Genomic DNA, 23356 nt, shown 5'->3' on the forward strand with positions numbered 1-23356 from the left:
TCTACAGTCCTACTTCCGACCTTCACCGACCTACAGTCCTACGCTCAACTGCTCCCCCCGCATCATCAGCAACTTGTATCTTTGTATGGTCGTTGCAATGTAACTCCACTTTCAGAGAGAGTTCATAAATCCCGCTGGAAAATGTTTGGGCACATTCTTCGTATGTAACTCACCACCACAACTACTCAACTAGCTCTAAATTTTGCTGTTGATAATGATAGTATGTCAAATATGAGGGGTAGGATTGGTAGACATCAATGTAATATGTTTAAAACTTTTTTAGACGATTTGAACAAAAGAAATATTTATTTGAATAATAGTGACGACTTGACAGATTTAAGGCATTTAGCCTCGAACCGCCAATTGTGGAGAAATTTATTTTGAATTTGTTTAGTTTGATAATTTCAGTTTTAAGTTCATTTTTTTGCATGATTTTTGATTTTGACAATTTCAGTTTTAAGTTCCGTTTTTTTGCATTTATAGTAAGTTTTCAGTTCTGCAAGTCTTTTAAGTAGACTTATCAGGTCTTTAGGATGTTCTTAGTAACTACTTTGGATTTGTGTAAAGTTCGATAATATCCTGTTTTTATCTTAGATACTATTTGTATCTAACATTCATTAATATTAATAACTTCAATATTTTGATTTTTGATTAAGCGTTTTATAGTAAAAATATTTCAGTTAATATCGAGAAAATGTTCATAACAGATGTGAGTGAAATGTTAAAATTCCAGTCGAATCTCTTTCTGAAATTTTATTCAAATTGAAAACCAATATATATTAATATACGGTCGGAGGACCTCAAACGGCTACATTTTGTTTTCAAATCAAAAATCCGAAATATGAAAGAAAATTATATAGATCAGTGGTGAATTACCATAATTACAAATCAAACTTAAGTAAAATAATTTGCACTCATTTTACAAAACCAAATAGAGTCACATCAAATCACGTACTTAAAAAGTTAAACTTAAATTCCATAATTTGTCGGCAGTCGGCACTGAATAGTGTCTCGGGTATATCAAGCTTCCAGTTGTACAAATACCTCTTCATGATTGTCCGCTGTAGTCGTATGACATAGTACGACTCAATGAGTTCTCAGGATCACTGAAATTCAGTAAATTAATAGAAGTTAAGTCAGATATAGATATCATAATGATAATTGATACCACTCCATCATATATAATCACCCCTTCACAACATCATAGCTGAAGACGATTTACACATGTATTTTGAAAGCTCCTGATAAAACAAACTTTTCGTATCACTTATATGTTTTAAAATTAAACAAATCCCTTGTAGGTTTACCGGGGGGGGGGGGGGGGGGGGGGGGGACCAACGGGCATTAATGGGCATTAATGGCAATTGCAGTCTGAGCAAAATATTAAAATACTGCCATTAATGCCCATTGGTCTCCCAACCTACCAGGACGCGTTCCGAGTTGGACTCGTCGACGGTCAAATATTTTACGAGTATCACCCGTTAAACAAATCCCCCTCCAAGCATAATGATAGCTTATTACCGTGGTGAGTAACATTTAGACAGAAGTCGTTCAGAAGTCATTTATTCCAAATATATTTTCAACCTTGTTAGTTGTTACAGGTTTCGTTCGATAAACGAGGCAGCACTGATTGTAAGAAATTTGAATTAAGATCAGATAAACCTCGAACAAGCCGACCTCAAAAAATTTTTAAGTTTAAGGAGTAAACCCTGTTAATGGTAATTATTCTATAATGTCAATGTTTCAAGCTGTCAAGCTGTGACCTTTTTACTTTTAGTACATTGGATCAAACCTAGCATGCTCCTACGTGCACTCCTAGCATGCCTTGTACTCCTACGTGCACTCCTAGCATGTACTACTACTCCTACGTGCACTCCTAGCATGTACTACTACTCCTACGTGCACTCCTAGCATGCTCCTACGTGCACTCAGGGCCCATGTAATTGCTATGACTAGTTTACTGGTAATCTTTTTATCTCTTGCGGTTCTTTATAAAACTCAAATCTGAGAGAAATCCTACTCCAAAAAGTTTGATATGATCATCAGCTACACTCACAAGAATTTTTGAAGCGATATCTGCTGACCCGGGTGATTGGTGAAATGTACAACTTTAGAAGTGGGAAAAATTTCAATTTTTATTTTTTCGACCTTGTTTGGTCTGTAACCTCGTCATTTATCGTTCAATTATATATAATAATCCTTTCATTGGCTTCTTGTACGGATTGTTAGTAATGTTCAGTAAAAAATCAGCCAAAAAACTTTTAAAATGGCCGAACTATCGGTATCACAGTGACAGACTTCTCCAAATTTTAAAAATTTTCGAAAAAGAAAAATATATATTTTTCTCAAGGGAATATTTTTAGAAAACTTTGAAGGTATGCAATCTTATTCTTTTTGTCTATTTAACCATAATATAAAATAAAATCGATGTTCGGAGCAAAAACGTTGTTGGTGTATCTCCCCTTAAACATCCTATATTACGTATTGGATCAATCAACACTATTACAACCACACACCAATCACATAAATTATTATGTGGTAGTAATATGTTTACAGTGTCACAATTGAAACATCGCAACATGGCAAAAAAAGGGTTAGTTTCGTCACAAAAAAATATTATAACTCTGTTTGCTCCTTGCTGGAAAATGACTAGTTTATCGACATTTTTATGTGCTTGTATTAGGCAACCATTCAAAACAGCATATTTTATTTTTAGGACTAAGATCGTAGAAAAACTATAAAATAATGAGTTGAAAGGGTTTTTAGGACACCTCACAGTAAAAAAGAGGTATCGTATTCTGAGTGTGACAAAGTTGACGAAATATTGCCTTATAACCGCTCGATCCGTGCCCTTTCACCAATATTGTATCATAATTGTTAGATTGACATAATCTACTATATTTTAGACTAAGGATGCTAATTGGGCAGCTAGAGCTATAGTAAACAAAGTCACAAAAAATTGACATTTTAACCATTATAGTGCCTGACAACAATAGATTTTCGTTCTGAGCAGTGCATATGGGAGTATAACATATATGGCGCTTACCTTAACCTAAACCGTAAAAAATAGAATTAGTGTTTTACTATCCTGTCATGTCACCAAAACAGTTGCTTGCCCAAAACTCCTCATGGAAGCATTTGGACCCTATGTCATGTTATGGGTAATGGGTGAATCGGAATCAGCGTCCAAAAATACATTGAAAGACGCTACTTTCATACCCTCACTGCCTATTCACAGTCACACGATTTGTAAAATGTTGGGCGAGCGAATTAGTGCGAGCAGAGCCTAAAAACCAAGGGGATTACTCAAATCCAGTGAATAATAATAAAAAATAGGAGTTTTCACAAATTATTTAAAAAATTAGCACTCAGGACTTCAATAGCCGTTTTTTAATAAAGTGGCAAGCTAGAAACGACTTTCGGTAGATTTTCAGAATTTTACTACAATGTAAATCTCGCTTTTTATCCCCAATCAGAAAGTTTAAAATTTCCCCAAAGTAACATTTCCTTATCCTAAAAATGTTCATTTTCATTTTAGAAATTTCCTCTTTGGCGCATAAAACTTCCTCCCGAACCGAAATTTCCCTTTAAGTCAGATTTGCGTGTTTCTGGATAAGGGGCACTATGATAGTGTTAAATCGATGCTAAAAGTTGCTAATTTGTCAAAGTCGAGGTAAACAAATATAGGACTCCACCTCCATATAGAGCATGGATTGTCTCAGAAGGAAAATTTTAACAATAGTGTTTCAGTGTGTATCCTAGAAAATTCAAGTCCTAGTAGTTTAGATGTAAAGGAACACCGATATATACATGCCTTAAAGTCTCTTCGCCCCTCAGGAATGAATAGTACAAACCCTTTCAAGATTCCTTTACTGCATAATTAATTTTTATTTTGTCCGAGGGGCTTTCCATAAATTATTTTTAAATATACTTGGTCCATTTATTGATGTTTCATTTATCACAGCAGTTTCCTTTCCAGAGTTTGAGTTTATATTTAGAAACTAACCATACTATCTTTTAGATTTATGTCACTTATGATGGCTCCGGCTGAAAGTACTATGACTCATTTTATTTAGAAGATCGTAGTTTCATTGCTTCTGAAGTAGCTATCAGTTCGCCGGTCATTGTTGGGTATAATACTCTTGTAAACAAATATTACCTCATCAAGCGTATGTCAAGGTGTTAAAACTACAGTTATTAACGTTTATTAGGGTTAGTAATTGGAACAACCCAATCTATGCGATTGTCTCTTAGATCAGAACAAATCTAACGAATAACAGATTTATCCAGTTCAGTTAATTTAACACAAGTTCCAAGCTTACTTTTATCGTGCATTCGATGGACATATATTTAATAGGGTGCTTTTATAATTCAATTATACCTGCTCCTACTCACTAGGATTTATTTAGATTGTGCTTGACCTCGGCCTGAGTTTGTGAATTAAAGATAAAAGGTGCGACTGCCAACTTGAATTTCTTTAGATTTTCTTCCATCTGAAAAATAAAGGTTATTAATATTAACTAGTATTAGTAGAGGATATTAAATACCTAATTGTTTAAAAAATAAATGTCATGCTTAAAACAATTAAATCGGCGCTCATCAACATTATTTAAGTAATGATTAATCAGATGTAATATCAATAAAGCTGTTGGTCCACCATTAACTTTTGGATGTCACCAATAAATCGAGTCGGTCACTACAAAGAAATATTCTCTTTAAAACCAACTGGCTAAAACTGGGGCTGATCATAATTTTTAGATCAGTCATATGTGTCAACAAATCACTAAGTGGCAAAAGTTTGGACGTTTAGGGCCTAGGAAGTACCATGCTAAAGCCCTGATCCAATGTTCTGTCAGGCGCATGACTGACTATTACTTAAAAATATATGTTTGGCATTTATACAAAAGTTGAATGCGAAGGAGAAGCAACGCCAGATAAATAAATGAAATTTGATCACTGGAAATGTGCCTTTAACGGCGCCTCTTTTTGAGTTGTAGCTTTTTGATTTTTCCGGCATCTGCGAAAATTCTGCAATCTGCATCAGTTTTTTCGGCGCTTGATGCAATTTTCTGATCATAACTTTGCTCGGATTTGAAATTTTTCGAGATTTATTGGTTCGGTGATTGGTGTTTCACATTTCCTTAAAGTGGAATTGATTTTGGTATGGTGCTGAGATGTTTTAAATCTTTTTGCAATTAAATTGTTGGGAGCTGCCGAATCAATAGCAAATAATCAAAAATATCAAACCTCCCTCTGATAGTCTTCTTGAAACGTTCCGATTATGTTCCGGTTTTCGTTTAAAGCCGCCTTTATACTGTGGTGAAAATTATATTTTAATTTGAAATTCTAACAAGAATGACGCTTGATTTCCAGTTTGCGTCATAATTCTGTGCATACAATCCGCAGGCAATCCAAAAAAAAATAGTACACAAACAATTACAATAGTGCAATATGATTATTTGTTCATAATACAGCCATTTTTTGTCCAAACTGGATAAAACTTCATGTATCTTGCCAATCTAAACAAAGGATATGACTAGAACAATTTTAGGTATAATAAAGTGTATCAAAATATAGATTTGTTTGCGATTTAACTCCGGGATATACATTAATATAGTCTAATATGTTTGCCCCCGGGCCCCGATGTAACTAATTGGCACATTTTGCATCTACAGAACAGTCTCTACGACCTTTCTAACACAAAACATAACAATTGATGAAATTACGTGATCGCCGATAATAAAAACTTTTAGACTTTTAACATGATTTGCAGATAATGTGCTTAACTATAACAAAGACAATTTCATAACTTCATAACACTTAGACACTACACACAGACACTTTTATAACATATACACTTTTATAACACAGACACTTTTATAACATATACACTTTTATAACATATACACTTCTATAACATATACACTTTTATAACATATACACTTTTATAACATATACACTTTTATAACATATACACTTTTATAACATATACACTTTTATAACATATACACTTTTATAACATATACACTTTTATAACATATACACTTTTATAACATATACACTTTTATAACATATACACTTCTATAACATATACACTTTTATAACATATACACTTCTATAACATATACACTTTTATAACATATACACTTCTATAACATATACACTTTTATAACATATACACTTCTATAACATATACACTTTTATAACATATACACTTTTATAACACAGACACTTTTATAACATATACACTTCTGGGGGGGGGGGGGGGGGGGTCCAACCCGATCAATTCCGATCATTCCGATCCCGATTTTGGCCTCATCAACCCTCATATCGGAAAAATCGGGAAAATTTAAATCTTCCCTCTGAGGTTTCTAGGCGATATAGGTAGCTATTTCTGTACTTAAATATGACAAGAAATCGATTGGTGGTGGTCCCAGAACCCCAAAATGGTATCTTGTTCCAAACAAGAATCGTTTCGTCCGAAAAACAACACAATGTCGTACCAACTCTTGCATTGTTTGACAGAAACATCCACCCCGGTCCACAATTGAAAGAGGTACGGTTGGTAATAACAATCGTAACAAATAGCGAACGCTTTAGTAACTTTTGATTTAAATTGTCTCCACAATTTGTAACAGGCTATCTGCAGAAATGGGTAGCACGGTTAATGACTATGGTCCTTTCTCAAACTTCCAATCCTCAGTTAGATACAAAGAATAGTCTACACAATTTTCAATAACATTAAAAGGGATGAAAATCACTTTATTTATCAAAATCTTTATTTATCATGTAACAACTTTTCCATAGTACTGGAGAGTAAAACTCTGTTAAACAAAAAAATTCTCGGGCACATTTTGAGTCAGTAACAGTAACATGTCAATATGTTACAGACTCAAATGCGTTTAAAAACATTTTAGTAACAATAAATTGTGTAAACTGATGAGGAGGAGGAGGAGGACTGAGGAGAAGGAGGACTGAGGAGGACAGAGGAGGAAGACTGAGGAGGACCAGGACGAGCACTAGGAGGATGAGGACGAGGACTAGGAGGATGAGGACCAGGACTAAGGACGAGGAGGAGGACGACTGAGGAGGAGGACTGATTAGGAGGAGGACTGATTAGGAGGAGAAGGAAGAGAAGAAGGAGGAGGAGGATGAGGAAGAGAAATGAGGAGGAGGAGGAAAAGGAGGAAGACTGAGGAGAAAGAGGAGGACCGAGGAGGACTGAGGAGGAGGAGGACTGAAGAGGAGAGGGAGGACTGAGGAAGAGGAGCAGGATTGGTGTGGAAGAAGACGAGAAGGAGGAGGACGAGAGCGAGGACGAGGAGGAAGACTGAGGAGGAGGACTGTTAAAAAGGAGAAGGACGAGGACTGAGGAGGAGGACTGAGGATGAGGAGAAGGAGGACTGGGGGAGGACTAAGGACGAGGAGGACTGAGGAGGAGGACTGAGGATGAGGAGGAGGACTGAGCATGAGGAGGAGGAGAAGGAGGACTAGGGAGGACTGAGGAAGAGGAGGACTTAGGGAGGACTGAGGAGGAGGAGGACTGAGGAGGATGATGAGGAGGAGGACTGAGGATGAGGAGGAGGAGAAGGAGGACTGGGGGAGGACTGATGAGGAGGAGGACTGGGGGAGGACTGAGGAGCAGGAGGATGACTTAGGAGTAGGAGGAGAAGGAGGAGAAGGAGGAAAAGGATGAGAGGGAGGAGGAGGACTGAGGAGGAGGAGGAGGACTTAGGAGTAGGAGGAGAAGAAGGAGAAGGAGGACTGGCGAGGAGGAGGACTGACGAGGAGGAGAAGGACTGCGGAGGAGGAGGAGGACTGAGGAGAAGGAGGAGGAGGAGGACTGACGAGTAGGAGGAAGAGGAGGACTGTGGAGGAACAAGATGACGACTGAAGAGGATGAGGAGGATGAGAAGGAGGACTGGGGGAGGACTGAGGAAGAGGAGGACTTGGGGAGGAGGATGAGGACGATGAGACTGATGAGGACTGAGGAGGAAGACTGAGGAGGATGAGGACGAGGACTAAGGACGAGGACTAGGAGGATGAGGACAAGGGCTAATGAAGAGGAGGAGGACGACTGAGGAGGAGGACTGATTAGGAGGAGAAGGAAGAGGAGAAGGAGGAGGAGGACTGAGGAGGAGGAGGAGGATGAGGAGGATGAGGACTGAGGAGGACTGAGGAGGAATACTGAAGAGGACGAGGACTAAGGACGAGGAGGAGGCGGAGGACGACTGAGGAGGAGGAATGATTAGGAGGAGAAGAAAGAGGAGAAGGAGGAGGAGGAGTAGGAGGAGGAGGAGAAGGAGGAGGATTAGGACTGGGGGAGGACTGAGGAGGAGGATAAGGAGGAGGAGGACTAAGGACGAGGATGAGGACGAGGACGATTATGAGGAGGACAGAGGATGAGGACTGATGAGGAGGAGAAGGAGGAGGAGGATGAGGAGGAGAAGGAGGAGGAGGACTGGGGGAGGACTCAGGAGGAAGAGGATGATGACTGAGGAGGAGGATGAGGACTGAGGAGGAGGACTCAGGAGGTGGACTCAGGAGGTGGAGGAGGATGAGAAGGACTCAGGAGGAGGAGGACGACTATGAGGAGGACTAAGGAGAACTGATGCCTGATGGGGAGGAGAAGGAGGATCAGGAGGAGAAATGAGGATGAGGAGGAGGAGAAGGAGAAGGAGAAGGAGGAGGACTGGGAGTAGGACTGAGGAGGAGAAGGGGATTGAGGAGGAGGGTGAGGAGGACTGAGGAGAAGGACGAGGACGAGGACGAGGAGTCAGGAAGAGGACTGAAGAGGACTGAGGAGGAGAAGGACTCAGGAGGAGGAAGACTTAGGAGGAGGAGGAGGAGGACATCTAAATGTTTTGTCTGTTTTTGTCCGCCCTACTTTTTGTCCGTTTTGAAAATACAGGGTACCGAACGGACACAAAACATGATCCCCCAGCCAAGCATGTGTTACGATACAAATGTACTTGACTATACATTTAAGGTGCAGTGTACTAGTGATATTATGGTATGTTTAATTAAAGACCGGACCACAAAATATAACCCTAGTGTTGTACTAATACATAATAACAAGTAACAGGGATAAAATTAATGAGCAGAAACAATCGATCTCACGTCAAGAGGCCAAAGCACTCGGGTCTGGGAGTACATGACAACTCCAACTAGTAGTGAGCATACTAGCCCCTGCAGTGGAAAAACACATAAAACATACTATTGGAATGTCCAATTAGTTCGTTTTCTCATAACAATATAGCATATGTAGGGGTTTTTTTATCACTTCCTCACTTCTGAGAGGTAGTTTTAGAGATCGATTCTCTAAAATTTCTCAATTTTCCGATTTTTCCGATTTTTCCGATTCCGATTTTGGCCTCATCAACCCTCATATCGGACATCGGGTTGGACCCCCCCCCACTTCTATAACATATACACTTTTATAACATATACACTTCTATAACATATACACTTTTATAACATATACACTTCTATAACATATACACTTCTATAACATATACACTTTTATAACATATACACTTTTATAACACAGACACTTTTATAACATATACACTTCTATAACATATACACTTTTATAACATATACACTTCTATAACATATACACTTCTATAACATATACACTTTTATAACATATATACTTCTATAACATATACACTTTTATAACACAGACACTTTTATAACATATACACTTCTATAACATATACACTTTTATAACATATACACTTCTATAACATATACACTTTTATAACATATACACTTCTATAACATATACACTTTTATAACATATACACTTTTATAACATATACACTTTTATAACACAGACACTTTTATAACATATACACTTCTATAACATATACACTTCTATAACATATACACTTTTATAACATATACACTTCTATAACATATACACTTTTATAACATATACACTTCTATAACATATACACTTTTATAACATATACACTTTTATAACATATACACTTTTATAACACAGACACTTTTATAACATATACACTTTTATAACATATACACTTTTATAACACATACACTTTTATAACATATACACTTTTATAACATATACACTTCTATAACATATACACTTCTATAACATATACACTTCTATAACATATACACTTTTATAACATATACACTTTTTTAACACACAGACAATTTTGTGTCCAACCCCAAAAAACCATTCCCAAAATGGAAATTTCAGGTATAGAGTTGGGTTTTTTTGGGTATTTTTGAGTTAAGAAAAAAAAAAGAAAGTTAGAATTGGTTTTATTTACACCTACAATTACATTCATTAAAGACCAAGTTTATATATTATGTTATCCTCCATCATCCCCATTGCCAATAATAATATGTTTCATTTGTATTATTAACTAGAGTAAGGAAGTAAAACTTAAGTTAAAAGACCTAATAATTCTAATCGGTGTATACTGTATAATATATAATATACTTTTTTACGACGATCTAAACGGAGCCACCACCAACAGACGAAAAGCCCATCAACTGTGCAACCTCATCGAACAACAAGATCCTGACAAACTTATCAAACTAACTGTAGACTACCCTGACAATCAGAACGACTTTGTTCCTCAACACTTTGTTCCTCAGTACGGAAATAAAGATCGGCTCAGATGAAATAGTACATTCTAGACTCTATAGAAAACCACAGAAAAAAAAACCACTCACCCTCCACTACAACGCTCATCATATAACACGTACAAAGAGTACAAAGAATGCTACTGTTGAGAGTATGTACAACACCGCAGAGGCAGTCTCTAACAACAACAAAAAACGAAAAGTACTCAGAAAAGATGATAGATCAACTTTTCATTAACAACGGCTACACCGATAGAGTCTTAGACACCATAAAGAACAAGAGAAAACGTAGAAAGAGATCAGATTACACAGAACAAAGATCAAGACGGAGCGATTCTCAAACTACATATGTCAACGAAAGCTACTAGTCGCAAATACAGAGATGCTGTCAGACATAATGGACTCTCCATCAAAATTGCCGAGAAACCTGGACGGAAACTGAAGGATCTCCTTACAGACTCCAGACCCCTTGACAAGAAATCATGCACAACATCAAACTGCAGAACATGCACAGCTTTATCCGATGGAGAATGCACCACAACAAACACCGTCTACCACATCACTTGCGAAGTAGAGGCGGGGAGACATACAAACCACGACGAGCATTACCGTAGTACGAAAAACCCAACAGCAAAATCTTACGAAGATAAGCCACTAGCAAAGCACTACAGGGAAAGTCACCCTCAGCACACAGGCCCCCCAAAGCTTAAACTTCAAATCGTAGATAGAGGAACATCACTCATCAACAGATAGATTAAAGAAGCCCGATTTTTAGTTGAAAAGAAACCAACACTCACTATTTATTTCCATTAGAATCTGTCTTCGCTGAGTCTATTCAGAAACAATCAGAAATTTGAATGAAAGAACTATAATATACTACTGACTACTGAGCCCCAGTAGGAAAAGACGTGTCCAGATGAAAGGATTATTACCTGCCATCAGCAACATCATAAAACTATAAAAGAAAAGTTACGTGGCTGTGTAATTAACTTATCCACCAAGACAGAAAGCATATCATGACATCAGCTGCATTTGTTTTATTTTCGGAAATCCTACACCTCCTTTACCTGATTACTATAAGTTCAGCCTCGATATTCTCCAATTCGCGTATTAACTGAGATGGGCTTGGTATTGCATTAGATTTGCACCCGCCAAAAAACAAAGTAGCTGAGCCAACAACAAGCAGCAATTATACAAATGGAGACAAAGTTGATACGCTCAAGAGACGCCAAAGCAATCAAAGTAGTCAACAACCACTGCCTATAACTATACATTGAAAGGGTCACAAAAGATTTGCTCCAAACCAATAGTGGCACAAGATCAAAACCTTTAAACAGCTTCACTTCTGAATCAAGAAAAGCTCTCACAGACATGGAAAAAAACATTGTTGTCAGACCAGCAGATAAAGAATCAAAATACTTCTTTTTGGATAAGCAGGACTATGTTAATCGAGTGAGAGAACACACAAACGATTCTGAAACATCCGAAGTCATCCCTAAAGAAGAAGCACAAGAAAAACAAAGACTGGTATTAGGTACTGGAGAAATACCAACTTGATGGACGAACCAGATGAACACAGTAAACCTGGAGCGAAGGGCAGGGGAGGGAAAGGGCCAGTATAGGTTTAAAAAACAAAGACAAACAGCACAACATTGAAAAGAGTGCCTCTAGGGATTTTGTTTTCAATGTAGGCGGATTAGACAAAAGGTTACAGAAACAGGAAAAAACCCAAAAAAAAACCATTCCCAAAATGGAAATTTGAGGTTATATATTAAATAGTATATATATTAAATGGTTTTTTTGGGGTTGAACACCTCCCAATTTAATAACAAAAAGGTATTTTCCTTTAGAAGATATGTCTATTTGTATACACTAATTCTCGGGCGAGTCTATTTGTGTTACATATTATGAGAATAGTATCGACTCACTTGTTGAGGAATGTCTTGCATTGGAACTTCAACCTGTTCCGATACCGAAGGTACTTGTCATCTTGCACTTCAGGTTTCCGAGCATCTTCCCCCAGAAATGTTTCAATTATCTCGAATGGTCCCTGAAAAAGACACCATGTCTTGTGAAAGATTACGAATGGTCGTTTTTCCAGAAAAAAGATGGATTTCGGAGAACGGAGAAGGCAGGTTTCCCAATGACAAAACTACTTGAGGTGTTCGTGGAACCAAATTTTTGGAGGGCACCTGTTAGTAATAGGTCAAATGTGAGCCGGCGCTGCTTAGCACCGCCATTTTGGAGGGCACCTGTTAGTAATAGGTCAAATGTGAGCCGGCGCTGCTTTGCACCGCCATTTTGGAGGGCACCTGTTAGTAATAGGTCAAATGTGAGCCGGTGCTGCTTTGCACCGCCATTTTGGAGGGCAAATGTTAGTAATAGGTCAAATGTGAGCCGGTGCTGCTTTGCACCGCAATTTTAGAGGGCACCTGTTAGTAATAGGTCAAATGTGAGCCGGTGCTGCTTTGCACCACCATTTTAGAGGGCACCTGTTAGTAATAGGTCAAATGTGAGCCGGCGCTGCTTAGCGCCGCCATTTTGGAGGGCACCTGTTAGTAATAGGTCAAATGTGAGCCGGTGCTGCTTTACACCGCCATTTTGGAGGGCTCCTGTTAGTAATAGGTCAAATGTGAGCCGGTGCTGCTTTGCACAGCCATTTTGGAGGGCACCTGTTAGTAATAGGTCAAATGTGAGCCGGCGCTGCTTAGCGCCGCCATTTTGGAGGGCACCTGTTAGTAATAGATCAAATGTGAGCCGGTGCTGCTTTGCACAGCCATTTTGGAGGGCACCTGTTAGTAATAGGTCAAATGTGAGCCGGTGCTGCTTTGCACCGCCATTTTGGAGGGCACCTGTTAGTAATAGGTCAAATGTGAGCCGGCGCTGCTTTGCACCGCCATTTTGGAGGGCACCTGTTAGTAATAGGTCAAATGTGAGCCGGCGCTGCTTTGCACCGCCATTTTGGAGGGCACCTGTTAGTAATAGGTCAAATGTGAGCCGGCGCTGCTTTGCACCGCCATTTTGGAGGGCACCTGTTAGTAATAGGTCAAATGTGAGCCGGCGCTGCATTGCACCGCCATTTTCCCACAGCTGGAACGTACTTCACTATTTGCAAAGAAGAAATAAAGTTCTTTTGCCGCAGGCAAAAATTTTTGACAATTTTGCTCACGCAGAATGCCTAGAAGTAATTAGTACTATTATTGAATAATTTTCTTGTGTTTGAACACTTTCAAGTTCTACTGTCGTTGTTTTACAGTCACAATGTAATCATATAAGTCCTGGGAACAACATATGAAAGTTTTAGCAAAGTCGACTGGTGCATCCCCAAGAAAAATCACTATTTGACATGCTCCACAGCCACAGAAATGAAATACGAACTTAATACGAACATGCTTGGAACGAGCCTAGGAACCGCCACGAACTTTTATGAATAATTGTAAGCTCAGTCCTGGAACCAGGCGCTCGTACGAACTTAAATAATACAGTATTAGTTCGTATCACGAACTTATCTAAATTGGCAATAACTCAGACTACGAACAATATTTCTTGCTCGTGGATTGGGACTCCCAGGATCCTCGTAAGTTTGTCATTGGGGTAGGTTTAGATTTCCTTCCCGTCCGTCACCATAACAACGAGAAATTGGCGCGCAGGGGCTCACTACTCTTACCTGGTTAACTGTAGTCCCAATAGCTCACTACTCTTACCTGGTTAACTGTAGTCCCAATAGCTCACTACTCTTACCTGGTTAACTGTAGTCCCAATAGCTCACTACTCTTACCTGGTTAACTGTAGTCCCAATAGCTCACTACTCTTACCTGGTTAACTGTAGTCCCAATAGCTCACTACTCTTACCTGGTTAACTGTAGTCCCAATAGCTCACTACTCTTACCTGGTTAACTGTAGTCCCAATAGCTCACTACTCTTACCTGGTTAACTGTAGTCCCAATAGCTCACTACTCTTACCTGGTTAACTGTAGTCCCAATAGCTCACTACTCTTACCTGGTTAACTGTAGTCCCAATAGCTCACTACTCTTACCTGGTTAACTGTAGTCCCAATAGCTCACTACTCTTACCTGGTTAACTGTAGTCCCAATAGCAGGGGTTCACTACTCTTACCTGGTTAACTGTAGTCCCAATAGCTCACTACTCTTACCTGGTTAACTGTAGTCCCAATAGCAGGGGCTCACTACTCTTACCTGGTTAACTGTAGTCCCAATAGCTCACTACTCTTACCTGGTTAACTGTAGTCCCAATAGCTCACTACTCTTACCTGGTTAACGGTAGTCCCAATAGCTCCCTACTCTTACCTGGTTAACTGTAGTCCCAATAGCGGGGGCTCACTACTCTTACCTGGTTAACTGTAGTCCCAATAGCGGAGGCTCACTACTCTTACCTGGTTAACTGTAGACCCAATAGCGGGGGCTCACTACTCTTACCTGGTTAACTGTAGACCCAATAGCAGGGGCTCACTACTCTTACCTGGTTAACTGTAGTCCCAATAGCTCACTACTCTTACCTGGTTAACTGTAGTCCCAATAGCTCACTACTCTTACCTGGTTAACTGTAGTCCCAATAGCGGGGGCTCACTACTCTTACCTGGTTAACTGTAGTTCCAATAGCTCACTACTCTTACCTGGTTAACTGTAGTCCCAATAGCGGGGGCTCACTACTCTTACCTGGTTAACTGTAGTCCCAATAGCTCATAACTCTTACCTGGTTAACTGTAGTCCCAATAGCTCACTACTCTTACCTGGTTAACTGTAGTCCCAATAGCTCACTACTCTTACCTGGTTAACTGTAGTCCCAATAGCGGGGGCTCACTACTCTTACCTGGTTAACTGTAGTCCCAATAGCTCACTACTCTTACCTGGTTAACTGTAGTCCCAATAGCTCACTACTCTTACCTGGTTAACTGTAGTCCCAATAGCTCACTACTCTTACCTGGTTAACTGTAGTCCCAATAGCGGGGGCTCACTACTCTTACCTGGTTAACTGTAGTCCCAATAGCTCACTACTCTTACCTGGTTAACTGTAGTCCCAATAGCGGGGGCTCACTACTCTTACCTGGTTAACTGTAGTCCCAATAGCTCACTACTCTTACCTGGTTAACTGTAGTCCCAATAGCTGGGGGCTCACTACTCTTACCTGGTTAACTGTAGTCCCAATAGCTCACTACTCTTACCTGGTTAACTGTAGTCCCAATAGCTCACTACTCTTACCTGGTTAACTGTAGTCCCAATAGCAGGGGCTCACTACTCTTACCTGGTTAACTGTAGTCCCAATAGCGGGGGCTCACTACTCTTACCTGGTTAACTGTAGTCCCAATAGCTCACTACTCTTACCTGGTTAACTGTAGTCCCAATAGCTCACTACTCTTACCTGGTTAACTGTAGTCCCAATAGCTCACTACTCTTACCTGGTTAACTGTAGTCCCAATAGCGGGGGCTCACTACTCTTACCTGGTTAACTGTAGTCCCAATAGCTCACTACTCTTACCTGGTTAACTGTAGTCCCAATAGCTCACTACTCTTACCTGGTTAACTGTAGTCCCAATAGCTCACTACTCTTACCTGGTTAACTGTAGTCCCAATAGCTCCCTGTATAATCATCTGCAACATCTTCACGTCCACCTTGCCGTCCCTATTCGTCCTCAATACCTCGTCAAATTCCTCATTCTTCCTCATCATGTCTTCAGTGGCAACTTCAATTGGCGTCATCACTCTCTCCTTGATGTCGACAACTTGTAGTCTGTTTTTGACGTACGGAAATGAGAACTCGGTCGTGAGAACGGTTACTCGCTTGAACTGTTCCCCAACTGCTCCGTGAGCTGACCCCGAATGAGTAAAAGGAGTAGAGTAGTAAAATCTGTCCACGTTATAGCTATATTCAAAATCCTCCTTCCTGTACTTTTTTTCATAATCCTCAAAAAAGGGCTCCACATACGTTACTTGCACATAAGCTCGATACGGGTCTATTGTATCTGGATCAATTCTCTTAGAATCAGAAATAAATTCAAATTCGTCACCGAACTGCTCGTAATACATATTCTGCAGCCTGTGTGCAATCTCCGGCAACTTGGTGAAAGGCTTTTCCTTGTAAATCATCGTCACACCGTTCAAGTCGTTAAACTTTTCGCCATAGAACGCTACACGGAAATAGCATCCCATTTGACGTTTTTTGCCCATGTGATACATCTTTTCATAAGCAGTGTGTAGATTCCTGTGCAAGCCACCCAGGTAATGGTTGTTTCGCCTGGACAGGTAAATCTTTGACAAAAGGTTGTACACTTTGTCCACAGATTCGTACATGTTGGACTCCATCAACAAATCTGCGCTTTGTCTCAGCAGATTTGTAATGCCCTTCTCCGAGAACTCACCACCAGTGCACATGCCTGTTTAAGAATACTAATTTAATTAATTAATTAACATGCCTGTTTAAGAATACTAATTTAATTGATTAATTAACATGCCTGTTTAAGAATACTAATTTAATTAATTAATTTAATACTTAACAATCAAATTGGTGAAATAGTATTGAAATCTTTAATCTTTAATCTTTTCATTTCTAAGTAATTGTTAGTAATCTGTTATCATAAAAATTGATTTTACTCGGTCAATTGATAATTCACTTGATAATAAATGAATATAAACCACAGTGTTGTTAAACTGTTAACTAAATGACAAACCATCCTCATCAGGTTTGAGCACGTCGTCCATAACAGCACACTCTTGCAGTACATTGGGAGAGATCTGTTTAAAGGCTATGCAGCCCTGAGGAAGACTGGGCTGATGCTCCACCATGTACATGTATTCGGATATCAGAGCAGCGGCGTGTACGTAACACATTGCTGCTTCACACTTCTGGTCGTTCTGAAACATTATTTTAAATATTGTTATCATGATATTATTTGTAGTTTATTCCACATTAAAATTGACTGATATTAAGTTATATTATCCTAGATAAGACATGAGTTCGCAGTGGAATAATTTTGGAAAAAGATTCAACGTACTTGAACTTGGACGGCCACGGACCTTAAACGGACGGACTTTATTTGAACAGACATTAAGATGAACGCTAGGATCTCCAGCGTTCAATTAATGTGCATTAAAATAAGGTCCGATAACAATGCATCGTTTCTCATACCACCTTCATGCGACGCAACAGGTTGATGACCCCGGTTATGAAGAGAAATCACTAGAAATCACGTTATGATATTACTATTACTTTTGTAGCTTAAGATTTGACATAAGAATTCCTTGTATTCCTTGTATTCCTTGTATTCCTTGTATTACCATAACTCCTCACTTCGTCTACATTTACCATATCTATACAACGTACCTTAATTCCCAAAAATTTGGGCGACAAAAAATTTGAGCGGGCCTCTCGCCCAAATTTTTTGCAGACCAAATAAATTGCATAAATCTTTTCCGTCTGCTAAATTTTTTGCTAACCAAACTTTTGGCATTTAGCCTGTGGCCCTGAGATCTATATAAAGATGGCTTTTTCTTCATATCCAAGTGAAATAATATTTAAAATTTTATTTTTCTAATCTGTCATTCATGGCTTAACCAAGTGAAATGACAGATTTCACTAAAAATGAACGATTTTTAGTGGAAAATCGTTCATTTTTCGAAGAATTTGTGCCCAAATTTTTGGTCGCCCAAATGAGTTCAAATTTTCTGCCCAAATTTTTCGGGCTCAAATAAATTGTGCTCAATATAATGGCACACAAATTTTTGGGAACTAAGGTATGTGCTTAATCTGCCTTCGGTAAAAGAATATTGGTGAAAAAATGTTGATAGAGAACTAGACTCACCTCGCCGTGCTCTTTAGCCATACTTTTTAGCCAGGTTATTCTTAAAGCAGGAGAGTTCTGATACCCCTTCGCTATGCGGTACATAAGGTCAATTCTCATGGCTGAATCTTTATCTTGCTTAACTTCGTTCATACGGACAGTATCTCTCATGATCATGAACAGGTTCTTCGACACTTCTTTTACCTGAATAATAACATGTACAGTTCTTCTCAAGGCATGCAGCTTTTTGTAAACAAAAAGTTAGATATTATTGAGGGCAATACTTTATAAAACAGAAGAATGACAGCATCACAGTTCATACACAAAATGGTGATGATTTGGGAAATATCTGATCCTTATATTCACACAAAAATGCCACCGATTCCCTCCATCGCCATGTTTGAAGCTCTCTCATCAACTGTTAGTGTTCTACTTCAGAGGGAAGTAAGATATCTTATACTTTACAATTGTTATTATTACTGTATAACTAATAGATTTTCTAATCGTGTAAATCGTGTAGTAAAACCATATGGGGGATAAACGCACAGAATTTACAAAAATATTAGTGGTTGCACAAAGATAATGCAACACCTGCTCCGGAAAGCGAGTTGACGCAAGTTCCTTGTCATTTTCTGCATAGTTCTGCAAAGTAATCAGCGATCTCTTCAAATAGGCATCGTTGCATTTTCTGGTGTCAGAACTGTCACTACGTAGTCTTGATAAAGCAATCGTCAACTGGATTTTGACACGGGAAAAACTCTGAAAACAAATATGTTTAATGTTTATGAAGGAGTGGACATGATCCAGTTGAGTAACGCTACCATTTTCTGCCCCTACATTTACAAATATTTCCTTTGGTCCAAATATTTTTTTCGCGTCGACCGAACGTTAAGCTGGCCGGAATGTGGTATCTGTGGGGGACGTTGTTATGACACTGATATGTATATAAATATCTCCGGGATTTCGACGCGGGATCATATTATCACTCAGCCCGGCCCGCTGTTAGATAAACATCTCAAGGTGATATCATCCCGCCCCGGAAATTTGTATAAACCCGGCCCGCTTTTTAGTCGTAACTGATGTTTATCATTCAATTCTCCGACTTACAATAATCAATGATACTGCTGATTAGAACTCGATAATAGTAGAACAGTTAGACGCGCGATCACGTGGGCGCGTCACGTGCGTACCACGTGCCACCAATAGCATACGCCGAGTCTATACCACGTGACACGAAAGCGCACCACGTGATATGAAACATCGTAACCGTCCACTTCTTTTACACGCAAATTCCTGGGAACGTTGCCAAAGCAGCTAATTCTTGGAATTTCTCCAACGCGTGGCGTGAGAAGTTGGCGACTAGCCAGCTACCCTTGTCCGTGCCCTAAAAATAGTATTGTTTTGCTTGCTCTCCTTCCAGCTCTTGTTCCTGCTAACGTTCAAGCTATTGCTCCACTATGACAGATCGGTTTGACATTCAGATTGATGAACTGCTTTCCAATCGTGTTCCGGACAGTACAGTTAGAGTCAACAACTGGGCTCTAAACAAATTTAATTCTTGGCTTCAGTCATCCAGATTTGCTCGTGACTTCAATGACTTTGACCAAATTCCTGTTCAACGACTCAACTACATTTTAGAGTGCTTTCTTGTTTCTGTTGGATTTGACTTGAAGATGAAGACTATGTATTCTGTATAAATCCCTTGTCGAAATCGCCGGAGATAATTATAATCCATAAACACTTCACGCTCAGGGCTAAATAAATGTAATCCCTCAGCTGGCGCTTCGGGATTACATATTAACACAAAACTCGTGCGCTGCGCGCACTCGTATGTGTTTATCAGATCATCCCGCTAGCGCGGGATGATCTGTTATATAAACCCTTTGCGTGGCGGGTTTATGTTATTATATATACCGATACGGTAGCTACTGTCCGCGCGGCTTGTGTCATAGGCAAGTCTTTGCAAACGATATGTGAGAGCAATGTTTATGCCAAAGTTTTGCCAAAGTGAGATGTGCGATCTATAGATTTTTTTAGTGTCTGTGGCCGAGCAAATCATTAATTATCGCGCTGATCCCAGTCATTTTAATGGAAGAGACAGTCAAATGGCTGTCTCGGAGGGCCCGTTTGGCCCGAGTGCTATACGGAATTCCACCCGCGAGGCGAGTCTGATATGTATTATATCCACGAGCGGGCGCTTTACAGTTTCCAACAATCATAGCAAATAGAAGTAAATGATTTCGAACTCAATTTTCAAATTTACGAGAAAATCATACTTTTGCCTTTGGTTTAAGATGCAGAACAAGGAAAGATTACTGATTATAGAACACAATAGAAGAATAGAAAACCCACGAAAAACCGGCCGTTATCAAAAAATTTGTCAGCTTATTGCTTCATGTAAACGATCATAATGTAGGTCATCGCCATGAGTGTGAGTTCGTCAACTGTAAGCATATATGACTAAAGTTACTAGGAGAGTTTGAGACGGAGAAAACGTGAGAGCAGATCGTCAAATTCGCAAAAAGAATATTTGACTGGCGGTGTCAAAACAGGGCAAGTTTCTATTCGTTACACAATATATTTACAATATAATACAAGTACAAATCGGGCCTGAATATAAAAAACAAAATTCAGCTTACTACACAGCTTACACCATCAAAAGGAGAAGACGTACTATAAGTATAATGGTATTACACATCAACCGAATCGATGAACAGTCTACGGGATGTTAATCACTTAATCATTAACATAGATTTAAAACTGTGTATCTCCATTCTCCATCAATCCATGCTACGAGAAACAAATAATTCCTGTTACCATGACAACACGTCAGATGTACAATGAGAGTTAAACTTAATCAGTGCACAGTGTGTAGGGCCGATCAAACAATTGGAGAATTGGGTGCTCGTCATGACTTTATCAACTGTATAACTGTAAAGTGTAAACTGACTGTAATACCATCAGTTACCATAGAGCTCGAGATCACGAAGTACTTACTTACGTAGTTTCAAAACAAAAAACAGGGCAAAATTTCTTTCGGGAACACAATAGAATTACACGCAAAATTGCGGCCGAAAAGATTTATTAACTGAAATAGTGAGCAATTGCAGAAATGAAAAGAACAGTCAAAAGAAACAGTGGAGCGCGTGTATAAACATCAAATAAGACTTAAAGTCGTCACGAAATTTTGCAACCATAGCAACACGTCACGTGTTCACAATGTGAGCCAATCATATTGCGCTGCGTGGTATAGTGGCTGAGGATAAGTGGTATATAGTGCATTCCTTGAGCCGTGGGAACTATTAAAATACATAGTAAAGTCGAATCGAATAGTTTAACTCTTAGGCCCCAAAAATTTGAGCTGTGTGGGAATTTGTGATTTTGTGTGTTCGTATAGTTAAAGTTTGAAGCGTGTTTAACGTCAGTTTAAGATACTACACTAAGTTTCATGTAATCTGCTCGCGAGCTGCATCAGCAGCCCTACCGGGCACACAAATAAAGTGAAACTCATATCCTATATCCGGGCTATATCGCTACTGGACAAATTTCATGCGGGCTATATCAGCGGGCTGGGAAATATCAGGTCTTCTAACTAGCGGGCTGGGCGGGCCTGCTGGCGCAAATATAGCCCGCTGGTGGATATATATATATATTTTAAAGTCACTATTGTGACGGTACATTGGAACTAGACAGAAACAAAGTGTGAAGGGCCTGAACGGAACCCCTCGGTTTCAGTTCCTTGTTTAACACTGCCGTACAGGGACATTCACCGGGTTCTCCAAGGATGGGCGCATGGCTCACTCCACACTATGCTCTGTCAAATGTTGCTTATATACCAAGGATCTACAGGCACATATAGCTCACTCCACACTATGCTCTGTCAAATGTTGCTTATATACCAAGGATCTACAGGCATATATAGCTCACTCCACACTATGCTCTGTCAAATGTTGCTTATATACCAAGGATCTACAGGCACATAGCTCACTCCACACTATGCTCTGTCAAATGTTGCTTATATACCAAGGATCTACAGGCACATAGCTCACTCCACACTATGCTCTGTCAAATGTTGCTTATATACCAAGGATCTACAGGCACATAGCTCACTCCACACTATGCTCTGTCAAATGTTGCTTATATACCAAGGATCTACAGGCACATAGCTCACTCCACACTATGCTCTGTCAAATGTTGCTTATATACCAAGGATCTACAGGCACATAGCTCACTCCACACTATGCTCTGTCAAATGTTGCTTATATACCAAGGATCTACAGGCACATAGCTCACTCCACACTATGCTCTGTCAAATGTTGCTTATATACCAAGGATCTACAGGCACATAGCTCACTCCACACTATGCTCTGTCAAATGTTGCTTATATACCAAGGATCTACAGGCACATATAGCTCACTCCACACTATGCTCTGTCAAATGTTGCTTATATACCAAGGATCTACAGGCACATAGCTCACTCCACACTATGCTCTGTCAAATGTTGCTTATATACCAAGGATCTACAGGCACATAGCTCACTCCACACTATGCTCTGTCAAATGTTGCTTATATACCAAGGATCTACAGGCACATATAGCTCACTCCACATTATGCTCTGTCAAATGTTGCTTATATACCAAGGATCTACAGGCACATAGCTCACTCCACACTATGCTCTGTCAAATGTTGCTTATATACCAAGGATCTACAGGAAATATTTCCTTGTGATCACATATATATAAAATAAAAAGTGATACCCCCTGGCCTTAACATTGAATTAGAATATTTTGAACTAAAAATAAACCTGCCGAACAACTTCTGATAATTGTGAACGAGAAAAACAGTGAAAGGGCATAAAACGGTCGTGCTTGATGAAAGTCTGTGAACGATGCGACCGTGATATAGTAGTGATTACTTCGGTAAAATTCTTGACTTCC

General features: G+C 39.4%; 1 protein-coding gene across 4 annotated transcripts in view; it reads right to left on the reverse strand.

Annotated features, from left to right (window-relative positions):
• Positions 1-680: 680 nt before the first annotated feature.
• Positions 681-23356, reverse strand: part of LOC134812953 (dedicator of cytokinesis protein 7-like) — a 132937-nt gene continuing 110261 nt past the window's right edge. For all 4 annotated transcript variants that reach the window (XM_063820585.1, XM_063820583.1, XM_063820584.1 and 1 more), the window contains exons 33-40: positions 19011-19178; positions 18441-18623; positions 17310-17493; positions 16195-17015; positions 12552-12673; positions 5248-5314; positions 4396-4493; positions 681-1106 (exon numbers count right to left, since the gene is read on the reverse strand). In XM_063820585.1, the coding sequence (XP_063676655.1) occupies positions 1049-1106; positions 4396-4493; positions 5248-5314; positions 12552-12673; positions 16195-17015; positions 17310-17493; positions 18441-18623; positions 19011-19178 (1701 nt within the window). In that variant the 3' untranslated portion in view covers positions 681-1048. The remainder of the gene's footprint in view (positions 1107-4395; positions 4494-5247; positions 5315-12551; positions 12674-16194; positions 17016-17309; positions 17494-18440; positions 18624-19010; positions 19179-23356) is intronic.

The sequence above is a fragment of the Bolinopsis microptera genome, chromosome 3, assembly GCF_026151205.1.
Source record: "Bolinopsis microptera isolate Bmic1 chromosome 3, MBARI_Bmic_1.0, whole genome shotgun sequence".
Lineage (NCBI taxonomy): Eukaryota > Metazoa > Ctenophora > Tentaculata > Lobata > Bolinopsidae > Bolinopsis > Bolinopsis microptera.